Consider the following 18,140-nt stretch of genomic DNA (forward strand, 5'->3'; position numbering starts at 1 on the left):
ATATTTGTTTGATTAATTTAATGTGGAGAGTGGAAATCATGCGATTCAAGATGGATTCCAAAGCCAATTGATTGCAAAGCACTGCAAAAGAAAGGATCATATTGCACCAAAGGCCATGGACCCACCAGCAATCACTAGTCTTCTTTCCAGTAGGTTGGCTACTTCACTAACTTGAATTTTGTTCACCCTTATTATAATTAATCAGATATTTAGATTAAGTTTCTCCCCAACTCTACTCCTGAAATTTGTAAAAAAAAAAATTTAATTAATTCTCTAATTTTTATTGGATAGAGTTTTTCTTTTTCTTCTTCTTTTTCATTTTTTGGCCTTTTTTAAAGTGGGGGCAGAAAGAGCTCAGTGGTTAGGGGGTTGGTACAGACGATGACAGGATATGATGTCTCCATCGTGGTTGGTCCAACTCCAACCCCGATGACATCGGCACCCATCATTTGGCTATGAAACAAAAATAAGTATTAATTAAAGATAATAACAATAATAACAACAATAATTATATACATAGAGAGAGAGAGAGAGAGAGAGAGAGAGAGAGAGATGCCCTCTGTCACCAACCTCTTCAATGGCCCTGCCTGTTTTTCTTGTTACTTTTTCACTGTTTGTGGCTTCTTGAAGATCGGTGCAGTGAAGTGGTAGGTGAGCACTAGTGAGATCGATGGGGTTTCCGTGGGTCATCATCATCTGGTTCATCGCTCGATCAGTCCATTGGAAAACCTAACATAAAAATGGGACCCACATCATCTCAATGTCCCAAATTTCGGACCAAAAAAAAAAATTGATACAGAAAAATGCTTCTCTAACAATGTTGTCATGATCGGTACAATCTCAATCGTCAATCCACACACCATCACTTACGTGTTTCGCATGAAGCGCTCATTGGTTGTGATATCGTGTAGGCAGAAATGACTCATGGTAATGTCAAAATGTCAGGTTAGCAACTTCCAAAAATTATATGAAATTTTACGAGAAAGAAAAAAGAGTATATATTCATAAGAATTTCTTATGGAGAAATTACATAATTGACTCGGATCTTGCTCCCTCCTCTTCTTGTGGTCTCGGGTTTGGGTCATATTGGGAGCGCTTTGGAAATAAAGTCGTCGATGCAACTAGATTTTTACGTGTACATTAAATTTAAAACATGCAATATGTTGCGAGGAAAAGAAGGGTTATCGTCTCGGCCGCATTAGCTGTGATTCCAGAAAAATTCTTTACCTACCCACCAATCCAACAAGAAAGCGATCCAATCCCAAGGATTTCTAATTCTCTATTAAATTAATATTATTTCTTTGTCTCCTTATTATTGGCTAAAAGCAAAGCATTCAGTTCCATTGGTAGGTCGCTTACACAAGAATCAGACACGATAAGAAAGAGTTAGGTAAGATGGTTCATCGGCCTTTGGTAACCCCACACTTGATCTCATCCAAAATCAATTGCCAAAAGAATTAAGGAAATTTTTCACACAAAGTGGCATGCAATCACTTAGGGTCGACTCCCATTTAATCGTCAAGAGTCAATCTCTGCCCCAAATGCCTCTATATTAACATGTTTTAGTTTTGGACCATAGGGGACTCAAGTGCTATTTAACTGTACTCTAAGCATGCCATTTCGAAAAGGGGACTTACATCATTCCTAAATGACCAATCGACGGATGTGGCGAGCTACGCCCTAATATGACGATTAAGGGTATGTGAAACATGGGATTGTTTGCACCTTATTTTTGAAGGATCGAGCTCGTGCTTTGTAATTCGTTATCTTGAGTCTAATTAGGGGTGATCGGTTTTCAGGGGGATTGATTTCCATTGTGGAATTGGGAACCATCCACTTAATCTTGGACCCACCCAAGAATTGGACCGACCGATTCGGTTCAGTTCCCTGGTGGGTCTAGGAACCAGTCGTGTACTGTAAATGGAAAATGTTTCAGTAGAAAAAAGTAGGAAAACGAAGAAAGTGAATAACCATGCAAAAGTCTAAAAAAAAAAAAAAGAGGGAAACTCGCAAATCCCATAACTGAGGAGGCAATGATGTTCAACCCGTGGTTGCTCTAATAGTCCTTGTAGAGAAGATCTGCACGACAAACAACCACAACAATGCACACACGAAATTTAAAATAAAAAAAAAACCCCTCAAACGATTGAACAAAACAAGGAAAAGATGTGTGCGAACATAGAAACGAGATAGAGACAATCGATGACGAAGGAGATGCAGGAGTGACCTTTCGCTTTTTTGCTGATGTCGGAGTAGAGAGGTGTGAGACGTGAGCGAAGAAAACAAGAAAGGGGCAAATGGCAATTAAGGGTTTGAACTTGATGTCCCTAGGTGAGCGTATTGCGTGACCGAGAGGAGAATAAAGCGAATTAGCATACAGTAATTAGTAAAGAGAAATAAATTATTAATCCGGTTCGAGTGATTCAAACAGGTAAATCCACATATGGAATTAAAAACCAGGCTGTATTCATCGATTTTTAATTTATAGGAATTGGAACCGAACCGGTTTCATAGAAAACCATCCAGAACTGGCCAGTTTAACCCGGTTGCTTTTGCTCACCCCCCCAAGTCTATTTTTTGGTTGCTCAAGTCTCTTACTTGGGGATTGAGAAAAATCAACAAGCATAAAAGGCACGTTGAACCTTGACAATGCACAGTACAACCAATCATATATCCACGCAATTAAGTCAAATAGTGGCTTTTGTCTCTCTTTTAGCGGCTTTCCTAAATTATCCCAATCCATGTATGATATATAAAAAAGATGAAAAATATACAAATAACGTTTCTGTTAACTTCCCACTTTCATCCGATTTCTCTTGCAACTACCCATTTTCTCTTACTCTCATAATGAACGACAAGAAAGTAAAGTCGCCGGGGGAATGCACTATCCCCTTAGCCAATTGGCCCCACAACCTTGATGGTTACATAGAATCCTCTTCATATTATCTCAGCTTCTTATCATACATTCTCTTATTATTTTTGAACAATAGAACTCACAACATAGCTAAATTTATTCAATTACGAGTATAACCCCCCGGCCAAGTTAGAAAGTTCGAATTAAAATAAGCGTAATCATTGATAAGCGTTCTTACAAAGCGTGTAAAAGGCCGAGGTTATTGTCAAAGGACAATGTTGAAAAGAGGGAAAAAAAAAAGAACAAAGAAACACGACTTTCCTCACTGGTTGTGATACTCATTGTTCGGCGAGAAGTCGCGAGAAAATAAATGAACCTATGTCCAAACTACTCCTGTATTAACTAATAAAAAGGTAAAAGAGATATAATTAATGAAGGTTGAACTTCATTAAAAGACCACATTATCATCTCTTGGTTTGGTCACTTATTATTACAATTGTCAGCAAACCTATGTCAAGAACCTAGGTTGGTTTTGGATTGATTGATTTGGGTTGTCCGGGGGACCGCCCTTTGAAATAAAGTCTTGCCAAACCCGGGCTGAAATTGGATTACCCCATTTGATCGATTGCATCAGCATGTCAGGACTCAACAGCCGGCAATTATCCAGATTTGTAAGGAACAACCAGTCGTACTATCTGGTCGATCATGGCTAAAGAAGCTTCCAAACAAAAGCAAAACAAAATGATGGGCCATTTGTCTCTTGGAAATTGGACAATGCGGAAATATGTTTTTGTAAAGGTATACTTATGTCGGAGTTTTCGCAGTTGTCAGTCATCAGAGCCTTTGTTTGACTTGCTTTGGTTCAGCTTTTCACTCGACCCAAAAATCACTTCTTCTTTTTTTCCGGAAATTTTAAGAATATGCATGATTTCATGGTAGAACCTGAAACCTGAAATCGAATCAGTAGAAAATCTGCTCGATTTTAAGTTTCAAGGTACGCATGATAGGTTCTAGATTGAACATGTTCTGACGAGTAGATTTCGGGTTCTAGATAAGTGGAACCCGAAATATGTAGTAATTATTTTTTTCTTGGTATATATCTCTGCGATATTTCAAATTTCATGATATGAGATGATGAGTGTGTAATATGGAACTACTAGTCTAAGCTACCATTTCCGACAATATTTATAACTGATATTTTTACTTTGTAAATATTTCATATTTATTTGTATATCTAAATATGAGTCGTGATCAGTAGGGTGTATCGTCAAATTGTAGTCATTGAAGATGATAATTCACTGCAATCTTTGATGAAAAATACATATAAAACTTACATGTAAGAACATGTTTCTCAATTTTTGGGAACCCGAAACCTACCATAATGTCTTGGAACTTGCAACCTACCATGTTAGTGTCGGCATCCACGTCAGAGCTAGCCGGCCAAAGTTGGTTGGATAAACCGAATTTTCATAAATGCAAAAGGTATAGGACCTATGTCACGACCCGAACCCCGCGAACCCGCAAACATCACCTACTGGCCTCCCTTACGTACAGTTCTCCAAGATCCAAAATGCCAACAAACTTGAAACACGTACGGAAGCATAAACAAATCCCCGTACAGAAGCCAACAACAATACAATAACTTGGGATGGAAAAAAAAAATAAACTTATGTACATATATACATAGTTATTACAACTCTCGGATCTAGGGCTTGAGAGGCCATTGTACAAGCCTGTGACCACCTATAATAAAAAGATTACGTGGTTGAAGCCCACTACACTTCCAAAATAACACGCTCTACAAAAGTCAAGAGGTCAACTACCCTAGGTCTCGTCCTCGCTATCAAGCGCTATCTCGTCTGTGGCTGCTAGCTCGTCCTCGTCCATCTCGGGCGGCCGCTCCGCATCCAAAGGCTCTACAACTTCCCCATCCTCTTCGGGTGCCACGACCTTTGGGCTGGGCTCCACGTCATCAAGACTAGCATCGAGGTGCACCACCACGCCATCCGGAGGGGCAGCACTAGTGGGGTCCGATTGCCCAACACCATCGTATGGGATATTGAACCCACTCAACGGACCCATTGTCAAGTCTCCGTGGCGGTACATCCACGCCACGTATGTGTGGGTCTTCCAAAATAGCTCTCCTGTGTCCACCCAAACAGTAGTAACATGCCGATAATACACCTCGTTTTCTCCCATCGGATACTCGGTAACTACTGTATACATGTCTCATGGGATCTCAAATCTCTGGGGCGGATCATTCATTATTGAGGCGGAAGATCCGAAAAAGGGAGCCCACGACGGGGTGAGAATAAAACTCGGTAAGAAAGCCCCTAATCTTAGGTTAGGGCGCTAGTGCCTCCATACACGTCCTAGGTGAGCAATTTCCAACAATTCTTTATTCAATAAAAAATTCCACAAATAAGTTTCCGAATATTTCATTTTTTCTCCAAAAATTGCCACACCTTCACAAATATTCCACGTTACTCCCATATCGGCGTTCCACGCCTCAAACTATCAATAAAATATTTCACGTTGCTCTAGAGCCCGCGTTTAACGCCTCAGGCTATAATATAAATATTCTACACGGATCCAAAGCCCGTGTTTAACGCATCGGACTATCATATAAAATTCCACGTTGGTCCAAAACCCGCGTTTAACGCATCAGGCTATAATATAAATGGACGGACTCGCGTAATAACGCCTTAGGCTATTATATTGTCCGGACCCGTGTAATAACGTCTCAGGTCACTATCCCGCGTTTAACGCCTCAGGATAATATAATAAGCACAACCCCGCGTTTAACGCTTCAGGGTCAAATAATAATAACAGAGCCCGCGTCATAACGCCTCGGGCAATTTATGGTCTTATAAAATACGAACCTCGGGTCATAACGCTTCAGGGTAAAATTCCACATTTCCTCTCGATTATTCCACTTAAGACCATATAACAACAATAATTCCTCAATTGCTCGTCCGATACCATATAATCACTTAAATCCTTCCGATCGATCAATTTTCGCCACGTGATCTTGCTAAATTTCCTGATTAGCAGATCGAGACCACCTAGTCTCACCAATTTTCTCCGAGACAGATCGGAACCACACGAACTTCTCAATTTTTCTCCAACAAAAGATCGGGACCACACGATCTTTCTAATTTTTCTCAATTGCCCAATCGAGACCACTCGATTAAATTGTACTGGGCAAATACTTGATCGGGACCACGTGATTCACTCACGTTGAACAAATAATAAATCGGCACCACCCGATTAAATCACGCTCAAGTCGTGAGCCAATCGAGCCGCACGATTAATTTTTGTCACCACAAAAATTAATCTACACCACACGATCTTTCTAATTTTAATGTAGCAATTAATAATCACCGTCCGATCGAAATTTCAATAGCGTACATTTAATACGTACCATAGAAATAAATTATAGTAATATGGCGATTAATCCGGGCCGTACGATTAAAATATCCCCACATGCAATAAATCTCCATCACTCGATTAATCTATACTAAGCAAGAATTAATCTCGGCCGTTTGATCAAACTTCCTAAACAAGATTCAATATAGGCCGTCAGATTAAAGCATGATAAGCTAGATTGAATCCTAGCCATCCAATTCTACTCATTGCATTTCACTATTCATGTAAGAACACCATTTTTTCTCTCTCCTTCCCCTCTCATTCGGCCAAGGCATGATATTGAGCAAAACCAACCATTTTTTCACCAAAATCTACTCAACCTAATGTCCATTAGCAACCTAGATACATAATCTAAGGTTAGGAACCAACTTACTACTAATCTAGCAAACTTTCTGGCGAGAAGTCGAGAGAAGTTTTTGATTCTAAACAGCGGCTCTGACGACTCCCCTTGATCGGCTTCAACCCAAGCTACTCTAGCGGTTCAAGGCGGTTCACGGTGGAGGATTGAGCTTCGACGGTTCAAGGTGACACCGGGGAAGCTTGGAAAATTTTTCGGCAATGGAGGTGGGAAAGAGAAAATTTTTGGTCTTGAGAGAGAAAGTGAGGTAGAGAGAGAGTGGGTTTTGTTGAGAAAAATACCTAGACAGTTTTGAAAATGACAAAACAATCCAAGAACTATTGTGTTTTGAGATAATGCCGTGATTTACTTGTTTTGCAGATTATCCTTTTGTGCGGGGATGCACATGATTGAATCTAACAAAAGGGTTTGGCTCAAATGTTGTTTCTGAGAGTCTCGGACATTGGTTCGAGCTCAAACGATGAGCGGGGATAACTCGGACGTTGAAATGACGCTCAAGCTCCGAGAGAAGTACCTCACGGGCAAGAATCAGAACTTCAAGAAGAATACAAAATTGAGCTTAATTGATACATGTCAACGGACGCCATCGAGCTGGATCATTCTTGAAGATTCTCGGTGATAGAGATCAATCAAGGATGCGGAACCAATGAGACAAACAAAAACTTTCCAAATGGAGGAAACCATCTATGGAAACCCGGGATCATAATTGTATGAGCGATTTGATCCAAGTGGGGAAAACTTTCCTTTGGCGATCCCCAACGGCTAAGAGATCTTCATTTAGCAAATATCTCGTCCAAAAAGGGTAGATTTGGAGAGATCTCTTCTGGATGCCTTGCAACGGCTAGATTGGAGGCGGAAGAGTACAAAAGACATCTCGAAGACGAAGGGAACAGAGATCGGCGTAAAGAGAGAAAATTGTTCATAATTCTTAGATAGAGTGAATTATATTTCCAACACACTTCTTGATTCATCCATTATAATTATAAGGAGGTATACACACGAGTGTTGAGCGTTAAGTGTGAAGTCCTACGCATCAAAAAGATCACCGATCCGTAACCTTTGAGCATATTACTAGTGGAATCCGGCCGATTGGCTGTCAGTCGAAAAAGTGGATGTAGGCTTAACCAAGGCCGAACCACTATAAACTCTATGTGCAGTTTTTTTTATCTGTTACCTCGATCACTCTAGATAAATTGTGATAGCTAAACCGCACACGAACAGCGCGCATTGATCACATTACATATCCCGCATCAATTGAATTACTTGCTCGTTGCGATAAACTCTATCTCGTACCTATTCACCCCCCTCTAAGTGAAATCACTAGCCAACAACAGGTTCTTGAATTAATGAAGAAGAAGGCCAAAGAAATAACTAATAAAGGTTAGGATAAATTTTGGGAGAGATATTTGGGTCTTCAAAGTTAAGAAGGGTAGAATGGAAATTTCCCTAACAAGACTAGTCAAAGTTTTCAGCCATAAGGGGAAATGACCGAAATGCCTTTCGGCCAAAGTGAAAAATTGGGTATCCTCCAAGGTTAAATGGGTCTTTTCCCATTTCCAGTTCAAATTTTATTTTTCCCGAATCTCTTGGGGCGAACCGTGAAGAAATTATACATTGGATGAGGAAATGTCCAAAATTTAATTATTGAAACCCCCGAAGGTCCGACATCAAATTCTCAAGCTCGATTCGTGATCAATTTCGATCAATTGAAATTTCAGCGTATCTCAAACTAACGGGTAGCTTTTAGGAGTTACGCGTATTGACCCCCGATTAATATCACGTTTTAGAATTTCTCGAGCCATGGCGACTTTGGTTATCATTCAATTGCGAGAGTCAATCACTAGTCCCGATGGATACGATACGTTAGAAAATAATTTAGGGACGTTTGGAACCCACATGAGGTCAAACAGAATCACCCGTGATCCAAGTGTAGGGTATTACCCAAATTGTCCCTTAATCATTCAAGGATCGGTCTATATTGGTCCAAAATATCCTATTGACAATTTTCATGGCCAAAGAGTCAATTCATGATTAAGTTCTTAGGTCCACGTACTTGATTTTCCTAGCTAGCCATTCTCATTTGCTTAGTCTACTCAAAATGGACCATTCCCGAGTGAGATTAGACTCAAATATATCAATGAGATTTTTTATTTATTCAAGACTTCGAAAACGAATCGGAATATAGGATGTCACAACCTAATTGAGAGAGAGAGAGAGAGTTATGATTAAATTAACTTAATTACTAATTTGATTTGGACCATCGCGAGGTTTCGATTTCATAAACATTCTGATTTGCTTCCCTAATTCACCAATTTACCAAAGGTCCGAACCAAAAAAAAAAAAAAAAAAACTGTGCCTGCCAATTAGGGAAAGTAAAAACTCACCAACCAATAATATCTTAGTACTCCGACCGAAAAAAAAAAAATATCTTAGTACGATATGGATTGGTTTGTAGTGGCATCAATAAGCAATTTCTCGACAAAAAAAGAAAAAGAAAAATGCATGTTTAATTAGAAACCTTGGGAGGAGCTGATACAAACAAAGGATAAGGACCACACGCAAAGTGCTAGACAGAAAGATGAAATGTAGACTCCACCTCTGAGAGAACCCGATTAACAATTCACCATCATAACATACCACCAAAAGATAAAAAAAGCTTCTACATTGATTGCGACAACCGCTGTCGGGAAATTGATAAGGTTTGCTTTGCACAAATCGTGCACTCAACAAAATGATTGCACCCATCACAAGCCATGGACGGCCCAATCTCAGCATCATTTAGGATCAGAATCGAGCTTGACCATCCTCATCTAGAACAGCAGAACCAAATCAGAAGGACCTAATTGAAAAAAAGAAGAAGATCATCTTGATAATCATCGACAGAACATTACCCTAAGAAATCGAGTCTAATTGGGTTTTGGGAAAAAAAAAAGGGTGTATTCGTCATCGAAAATGACATTTAGGCGTGAGTTGCGATTTTAATATCGGGATTAAAATAAGTCCATGTATCTATGAATGATCGATCATTCGCCACGATTCATTACCGAAAGGGCGAGGAAGCATAATGTGTCCAGTTAAAATAAGGAAAAAAAAAAAAAACAGCGAGCAGAGAATCAATCCTTACTTAATGTCCATGGGGCCGAGCCAAACACAGAGAACAAGAAGACATCGCCACAAATAAAGTTGTTTACCTTGATTTGATGGATTCCGTACTACCCACATTAACAATTCACGTGCTCCAAAGCTATACCCACGAGAATTTGTTTGTGTTTTATCACATGCTACCGATCGATCTCGTGTGTTCATGCATCATCTTAGGTGAAAGTCATCATATATGTGTATAGAAAATAAGTACATCTGTTGCGAATTACATTTGTTTTAGGATTTTTATCCAATTACGTCGGACGTATATACATAGGGTGATTACTGAACGAATTTGTCGCCCGAGGTATCTTCCCGTTAAGTTCAAGATTTATAAACATAAGTTAATTGTTTCGTCTAGTGAATTTTAAAAGAGCTCGATCTAAGTAAATCTCTGAATTGCTTTATCTGAGGTCTTGTCTGGATCTCGGGATCCCTCAAATGTAAAGTAATTGAAGGGTATTCCTCGCTATTATAGAAGAAAAAGAGATGATTAGCGATTGGAGGTACATGATGTGCGGACACCGGCACGTTAAATAAGGAATGTATCTATGGAGCTTGTATCCTTGTTTGTGAAATGGACAGGCCGCACAGGCCCCTGTAGGAGACCAATCTCCCTTCTTTGGTGAGGTAACCCTTCGACCAATTATTTTTTCGAAAAACAGCAAACAGTTTGTCCACACGACAAGAGGAGACATCACCAATTTTTGTGGACACGCTTTATTCTAGACCCGGCCCATGTACAGTGGCCCAGATTATGGCGGATCCAGCCTAGACAGGCCCATGGGCCTTAGTAATCACTTTTTGGGTGCTCTCCAAGGCACCTTCAACGATGGGATTCAATGTCACAAGACAATTTTCTGCGTCACGTGCTGCGAATAGCTTGGTCGGAAGATTTTATAATCACTCTGGAGACCCGACGTACTGATTTGCAGAAGACAATCATAGTGTGGCAAGTGTTATCAACTTCCTTATTATCTTTCAAGACGAATGATACTATCTTCCCAGGTGGTAATTTACTTGGGTGGACTGAAACACTTCGAGAGCGCCTAAAAATTTCTCATTAAATCGAGATTTCATTCATTCTTCTATCCGCATTCTGCGATAGAAACACGAATGCCTCTACCCAATATGCTTTCCAGCTAACTATTGGAGCATCGATCTTGTTGTAGATCTGAAATCGTCTCTGTCGACAGTCTCGTCTTAAGGCTGTCTATAATTGAGCTATTTGTGAGGTGCCCCAAACGAGCTCGGAACGGCGCAAACAACTTCGACAATAGCCTGTAATGCGAAGAGACCCTCGACTTGACCCCGGCTTTTTTGGTTATCCGTAATCTTACTGCATGTCTTTTCTGGACCTAATCGTGTTCGACGAAATGTCCCCACATCCAAGTTTGTCGTAACTATCGACCTGGACTAGCTGAGTGCGCATCAGTTTACCTCTATCTGTCGTAAATGGAGATGCCCTTCTTGTTGATGTCGAAAAATTTACGTGAGATGCTCGAGCACTGCAAAGATCTGACGTTTAGGAAATGCTCTGTTTTGTGCTTTTCGTTTAGCTTATTACAAGTCTCGATCTTGGGAAACGGCCTCTGGTCTTTTGAAGGTGACTTGCTGGGCTCCATCAATGGACAACCACGACAGATTGATTGGTGAAATTGAGATTTTGGTGACTCTTCACTCTTCACCGGAGAAAAGTCTTTGGAAAATACCTTCAAACCTTTCGTCAAAGCCACCGCTTCCCATTGAACACATGTGATGAGGGAGGTTTAGGTGACTCTTCACTCTTCATCGGAGAAAAATCTTTGGAAAATACCATCAAACCTTCCGTCAAAGCCGCCGCTTCCCATTGACGCATGTGGTGAGGCCGCAAAGATCCATTTTTTGCTGCAGAGCTTTGCTCTTTTTTCCATGCTCCGTTCCACAAATTGTCACATTCTTCCGCTCATTCCTCACTCTTTGTGCGTCCTAACATTCACCAGATTTCTTGTGAAAGAAGAGAAAAATGTCAAGCTCTCAGTGTTTTGAGAACCCGCCGAGCCTGAGCTCGACTTGTGGAGCGGGACGTGTTGAAGAGCTTGCAGGCCTCAAGACTTACGTCACTGGCCGTTCTGATTCCAAGCGCGCTCTTCTTTTCATCGCTGATGCTTTTGGTAGAGGCCCCTTTCTTTGATTCTGATTCTCCATTGTTTCTCTGATGGGGCTTTCGTTTGGTTAGCTGTGTACTTCTTCTTGGTTCTTTGTCGTTCTTGTGCTTTTGGATTGATCCATGAAATAGCTGCTTGATTGATCCTTTGCTCGTCTGTTGGTGCAGGATATGAGGCTCCTAAGCTGAGGTATGATGTGATTGCTTGCATAGAATCTTTCTTGAGTTGTTCTATCTATATGTTTTCCTATAGTGCCAGTATTTTAAAGTTTGTGAGTGAATAACTCTGTATTCTGCCTGTAGCGTAATTTCAAAGCTTCACCTTTCCGTTCCCCTTTCACCTGTGATGCTGAAGAGCATTAGACAGCACGTGAGGGTTAGGCCAATTCATTCTGGGTGAGGGTGTTTGGTGTTTTTTCTCTTCCTGAGTCAAAGCATCATCTGTTGAAATGCAGATACGCGTGATTTCTTGGCATATATCGATGGACATATGATGTACATTGCTTGATTCAACAATATAGTTACAGTTTTATTTGTTCCAATAAATTCTGCTACTTATGGGGCTCAGCTGTTTATATGATCCTGTTTCATCTTGAGATAAAGTTAGCCTTAGTTTCAACTCCAACATCACATAAGCTGGGATCGCCTTGTTAACGGTCATGGCATTCTATGTGTTCCTAAATTGAAGATGATAAGAGTTGCCTTTCCAAATTGTCATACTCATTTCCGGACTGCTTTGGTTGTAAAGGAAACTCGCAGATAAGGTTGCATCCGCAGGATTCTTGGTGGTTGTACCTGATTTCTATTACGGAGATCCCGTTATTGATGTCAGTCATCCTAATTTTGATGTAGAAGCTTGGTTGAAACTTCATAGCCCGGTGAGTTTTCCACTCCTTCAGGCCGTGAAAGTATTAAAGCACATTTAGAAGTTCACAGGAAACAAAGCTTTCCAAATTTCAACTCGACTTCTAGACTCACATCACATGCAGTAAGCTGCACTAATATCTAGACCTGGTTGGAGATCGCTGGTCATTTCAAATATTTTCGACACCCATCTAGGTCTGTACTTTACCAAATTCCAGATGCGAAACACGACGCAGTATCAGTAGAATGAGAGCCTCATCAATTTTCATGTTGCTAGTGTTTTAGTTGTATTTTCGTAAACTTTCACCTCGTCTACTTCTTTAGGATAAAGGGTATGAAGATGCCAAGCCAGTGATTGCTGCTCTTAAAAGTAAAGGCGTGTCTGCTATTGGGGCTGCAGGATTTTGTTGGGGAGGTAAAATTTTCTGAATTCACTTTCACAGTTCTGAGGAGGTTATTGGGTTAAATATGCAAAATTGTTCTACATTTTCCATTGTAAAGTTTGTTCTGTTCACTTGCAGAAAAGTTCTTTCAAGTTGTTGAAAAGAGCTTGCCTATTCTTTTCAGGAATGGTGCTAGTGAAATTAGCAGGCACTGAAGACATTCAAGCAGCAGTTATTCTGCACCCTGGTCGTATGACCGAAGATGAAATCAAAGGTAAACCTATGGCAATGAACATGGAATTACTTGCCATTTTCTTTTCAACCACAGCAAAATAATTTCTTCATGAGGGTGTTAGACTTGGTACTTGGTTCTGGAGGCTTTGTGGACAAATACGATGTGCTTATGAAGAAGTTTATGAATTCTGTAAGAGAGTCTGCAAATGCAGCTAACAGTGATGAAGAAACCCACTATGCGTCCGGTCAATAACAAGAAATCGATCGCACAACATTTGTCTGCTTGAAAAGTGTTCTTAAACTGGATTCCGCAAAAATCTTATTTCTGTCTATTTTTTGTTCAGCCGTCAAGATTCCAACTGCTATATTGGGAGCCGAGAACGACCACATTTTCTCGGCAGCAGAACTGAAAAAGTTAGGGGAGATCATGTCGGCTAAAACCGAAGTAAGCATCTTAGGATGTTTTGTGCATTAAATGGTTAGACAATACTATGGTAGGCAAAAGTACAAGAGGAGTGTCAATATTTGTGTACGGCGCTCACTTTAGTGCAAATATTTTTTTTGGATCACTTAAGTGCCAATTTTTTTGAAAAACGGTTATTTCTGTGCCAACTCTGGCGAGCTTCCTCGGAAATCCTACGTGGCGTCCACGTGGCTCACCGGAGTGTCTAAGTCAGCAATACAAAAAGGCAAAAAGTTAAAAACATTTAAAAAAGATCAAAAAAAAAAAAAAAAAGAAGTCTGGTGCAGCGGCAAGGGCTCACACAGCCCTCGCCGCCACCACCGCCGCCATCACCGGCAATGGCCCGGGAGAGGTGGGGGGTCGTCGAGCCCCCGGGACCCCTGGCGAGGCCTCGTCAGGGTCGGCGAGGCCTGGCCGTGGCCGGCCTTGCAAACCCATGGCGAGGCTCGACCTCGCCTCGCCGCCGCAAACTCACGGTTCCCTTTTTTTTATTTTTTTATTTTTTATTTTTTTAGGCTACTTTCTGTTTAATTTTAATTTTTTTAAAAAGTAATGATTTTTAAGTTGAACAATCCACGTGGACGTCACGTGGGTTGATTTTTTTAAAAAAATTGACACGTAACATTAAAAATTTAATGAAAAATGCCACATGTACTATTTGGTTGGAATTAGCACTTAAATAATCATCTTTGGCCGGAATTGGCACTTCGATGATCGTTTTTTCTCCGATTTGGCAGTTAAGTGATCCGAAAAAAAATATTGGTACTAAAGTGAGCGCCGTACACTAATATTGGCATTCCTGCTGTATTTTTGCCGTTTTTCCGCATTCCCGTCAGTTCGCTCCCAAAGCACTTCTTCTCTTCGGTTATTTCTACGCAACACAGATTCAAAGTCCCCACCGGTTTTGCAGATTGAGAGTTATGTGAAAATATTCCCTGGTGTTCGTCATGGATGGAGTGTGAGATACAACGACGACGACGAATCCGCCATCAAGAGTGCCGAAGAGGCCCAAGGGGACATGTTGAATTGGTTCTCGAAGCATGTCAAGTGAAAAGAAGACACTGAAGCAGAATATAGTGAGGGAAGCAGCAGATGACTGCATTGTGAGTTACGAACACTTTCAGGACTAGTCCTCTGTTTTAGACTAGTCATCTATTCTGTACCGTTACGACTTAGATAAATAAGATATCGGTTTCGTAGCTCAAACTTTGCAGATCCAGAATGAAATATGTCATGTGGAGTTGTGTCGTGCGATTTTGGTTAAATTCTCTGTTCAAATTGATTGGAGGTGTTCTCTGTCATCTAGATGAGGACCACGAAGGGGAATATCAGATAGCAAATTCGTTTATTCAGAGAAAAGTACTTCTGCGGAACAGAGTAAGTTCTAAATACAAAAATGGAGTTCTTGGACTTTCTTTTTCCCCCCGCTTTGTTTTGATGAACTTTCTTAAGCGGACTTATTCAGTTGATAGAATCATGTCGAAATATCCGGCGACAAATAATCCTGAAGCTCCAAAAACAACATCAATGATCAATTCAACGTGTCGATATGATTTTTATGCCTCACGTAATGCAGATAGCTAGTTTGGACAAATTTCTGAATTACTTTTGAGATACGATGCACTCAATCTGTCCTAATTAATCACGGTGTGGCATGTGTTATGGGTTTTCTTAATTTCTTTCGCAATAATGGATAGCTGTTTTTTACGCGATGATTGATTTAAGTGGATCAAAACATCATGCTTCGAGAGCACCTGAAAATTTATCTATAGGTTTCGTTTTTTCCTCTATCGGAAGTCTCTGCTTGAAACATGAATATTGCTATCTAATACACTTTCCAGCTGATGGTTAGAGCATTGATCTAGCTCTAGATGTCGATAATTATGATCGTCGACCATGTCGTCTTAATAACGAGGAGTCTAGGCTTGCTATGCTAGAACGCTTCGTGGGGTGCCTCTAACGAGCTCGAAATCTAGCAAGGACCTTCGATGAATGAGCCTATAAATGCGAAGGGACCGTCGACATCACCCCGACTTTCCTATATTTCTTATCTTACGACATGTATTTTGTGGACCTACTTGGTCTCATCCCTAAGTTATGTATGCTTGTGTTTTTATCTCGTTCAATAGAATGTCGCCCCACATCCAAGTTTGTCATTACCGTCGACCAAGACTAGGTAAGTGCGACCTTAATCTTTCTTGAGTAATCATGAGCTATGATCGATGGGTCACAGGCCGATGCTCTCACCATGACGGTGCGGTGACTTAAACTTGTGGGATTGTTGGATCACCTAAGTTAAGCCTTACCTGAGGATCATTCACACACGCTCACTGGCCACACTCAAATCTTAGAGAGAGAGGAGAGTCGCGAGAGAGATTTGTGGGAGAGAATGAGCCTATTGCTCAATGTTGTGTGTACAAAGGCGATTATAATGCGGGAAAATATCCCTATTTATACAAGAATGGGGCGGGGTAGAATTCGGGTGACCCTTTGGCTTTCCAGTTTCGTCTCTTCCTTCTTTTCCTCTTCCTCATATTTTACTTGTTTAGATTCCATGCTTCGTCTTTTATGGTTTGTTCTTTGGGAGGCTTCTCGATTCTCCATTTTGTAAGATCTTCTAGGTAAAGTATCATCGTTGCTTAGACAGCCTTTTGGATTACTCTTGGGCTGACCAGACTCGTCTAGGAATCGTGGCCGTTCATTCGCCCGATCATGCGCCTGGTCGTGCTGGCCATGCGCCGGGCCGAACGCTAGATCGTGTGAGTCATGCGTTGGTCCAAGCACTGGATCGTGCCTCCATTCGTGTACCGATCCGTCCGAATGATACGCTCGCTCGTCCTGATTCATGCTTGGCCATGTTGGGTCGTTTTTGGTCGATCCTTGTGCCCGAGCATGGTCTGATCCGGCACATGCATCACGGCATGGTCGCTTGTCGGTCGGCCACGTGAGGTCCATCCTCATAAAAGGAATTTGTTGGGCCGTGATAGATGCAAGTCAATCTTAAGGGGTGCATGAAAACGTTTCAGAAATAGAATTTCTATTCCAAACCTATTTCTCGAACATAAATTCGTTTGGTAATGTAAGGTCCGCATGGTAACCATTCTCATTCCGATCCAGAAAAACCGATTCCGATTCAAATGAATTTTTTGATTCTGTTATCGAATGAGTTTTAGAAAATCGGAACGTGTTTGATAACCGCACAAAATTTATGTTTCAAAAAAATGATTCTTTCCCTATTTTTTTCATTTAAGTCAAATAACGATGCAGTTAATTTATAAAATTTCATCCTAAATTAAAGACTAATTTTCAATGCACACTCAAATAATTTAAAATACATTATTTTTTAGCATGTCGTGAATGAAATACAAATTTTAATACATGATGTTTAAAGTTCTTTAAATGTTACATTTTCTAAATACATAGAAACATCTTGTGACGCACGGCTACCAAGATGCATGTTAGATGCCCTCATCCTCTGCAATATTCTTTGTAGGAGAGTGAAATCTATGAAATTTAGGCCCAACTTTATGAAAATAAGGTCAAACTAGCATAATTTAAGCTTTTTCTATTTTTTAGGATTTTCTAAATTTTTTGTTTTTTCTAAATTATTCTTTATTTTTATTTTATTTTATTTTATTTTATTTTATTTTATTTTTATTAGGTAGAGGGGAAAAAATGACGAGAAAATTACAAGGAAAAAAATGAGAGATGTAAGACTTCATTTGTTTGCTATTTTCAAAAGTCATTCTTTTTTCAGAAGCAACTTTTTTTTGCTTCTGGATTTTACTCTAAAATTGATTCTGATTCTCCAAAACTAATTCTGGGAACGTAATCAGAATCAAAATTATTTATGTTATGAAACAGCATTCTCATTTTTTACTGTTTCGAGATGAGAATCGGAAAATGAGAATGGTTACCATGCAAGCCTGTAATTTTATTTTTCTATTTCCGAAATAAAAAGTTGTTTCCGAAATAGATTTGAAGGAGAAATAAGAAACAATAATTTTCTACTTCTCTAAGAAACAAAAATAGAAATCTCACTTTTTTCTCAAATACTAGCCGTTACCGACCGCCACCCGCCGCCGCCACCGCCGGCGGTCGCCGATCGCCCGTCGCTTGTCGCCGGCGGCCGCCACCACCGGCCATCGCATTTTCTAAAAGTAAAAATTTTCAATTGTTATCAAATAAATTTTAATTCTAGGATCAGAAATTTTACGTCGTTATCAAACGTATTTTTATGCTCAAAAACTTATTTAGAAACAGAAATA

The 18,140-nt window shown here is 40.2% G+C and overlaps 2 protein-coding genes across 3 annotated transcripts in view; one reads left to right on the forward strand and one right to left on the reverse strand.

The window, feature by feature from the left end:
• LOC115728661 (disease resistance protein RUN1-like) overlaps nucleotides 1-18,140 on the reverse strand; it is a 1,102,447-nt gene that overhangs the window by 365,861 nt on the left and 718,446 nt on the right. The window lies entirely within an intron of this gene.
• LOC115753633 (endo-1,3;1,4-beta-D-glucanase-like) lies at nucleotides 11,633-15,173 on the forward strand. The gene is made up of 7 exons (XM_030692334.2): nucleotides 11,633-11,935; nucleotides 12,097-12,118; nucleotides 12,677-12,806; nucleotides 13,117-13,207; nucleotides 13,360-13,449; nucleotides 13,754-13,854; nucleotides 14,783-15,173. The coding sequence occupies exons 1-7, from the start codon at nucleotides 11,788-11,790 to the stop codon at nucleotides 14,921-14,923; spliced, it is 723 nt and encodes a 240-aa protein (XP_030548194.1). The 5' UTR covers nucleotides 11,633-11,787; the 3' UTR covers nucleotides 14,924-15,173.

Source organism: Rhodamnia argentea, chromosome 1 (assembly GCF_020921035.1).
Source record: "Rhodamnia argentea isolate NSW1041297 chromosome 1, ASM2092103v1, whole genome shotgun sequence".
Taxonomy (NCBI): domain Eukaryota; kingdom Viridiplantae; phylum Streptophyta; class Magnoliopsida; order Myrtales; family Myrtaceae; genus Rhodamnia; species Rhodamnia argentea.

What these genes read in the sequence shown, in the direction of transcription:
- LOC115753633 (XM_030692334.2), top strand. Translation starts at nt 11,788, where the DNA reads ATGTCAAGCTCTCAGTGTTTTGAGAACCCGCCGAGCCTGAGCTCGACT. An exon ending in GGTTGAAACTTCATAGCCCG is followed by an intron (nt 12,807 to 13,116) that starts GTGAGTTTTCCA and finishes CTACTTCTTTAG; the next exon opens with GATAAAGGGTATGAAGATGC. An exon ending in TGCAGGATTTTGTTGGGGAG is followed by an intron (nt 13,208 to 13,359) that starts GTAAAATTTTCT and finishes TATTCTTTTCAG; the next exon opens with GAATGGTGCTAGTGAAATTA.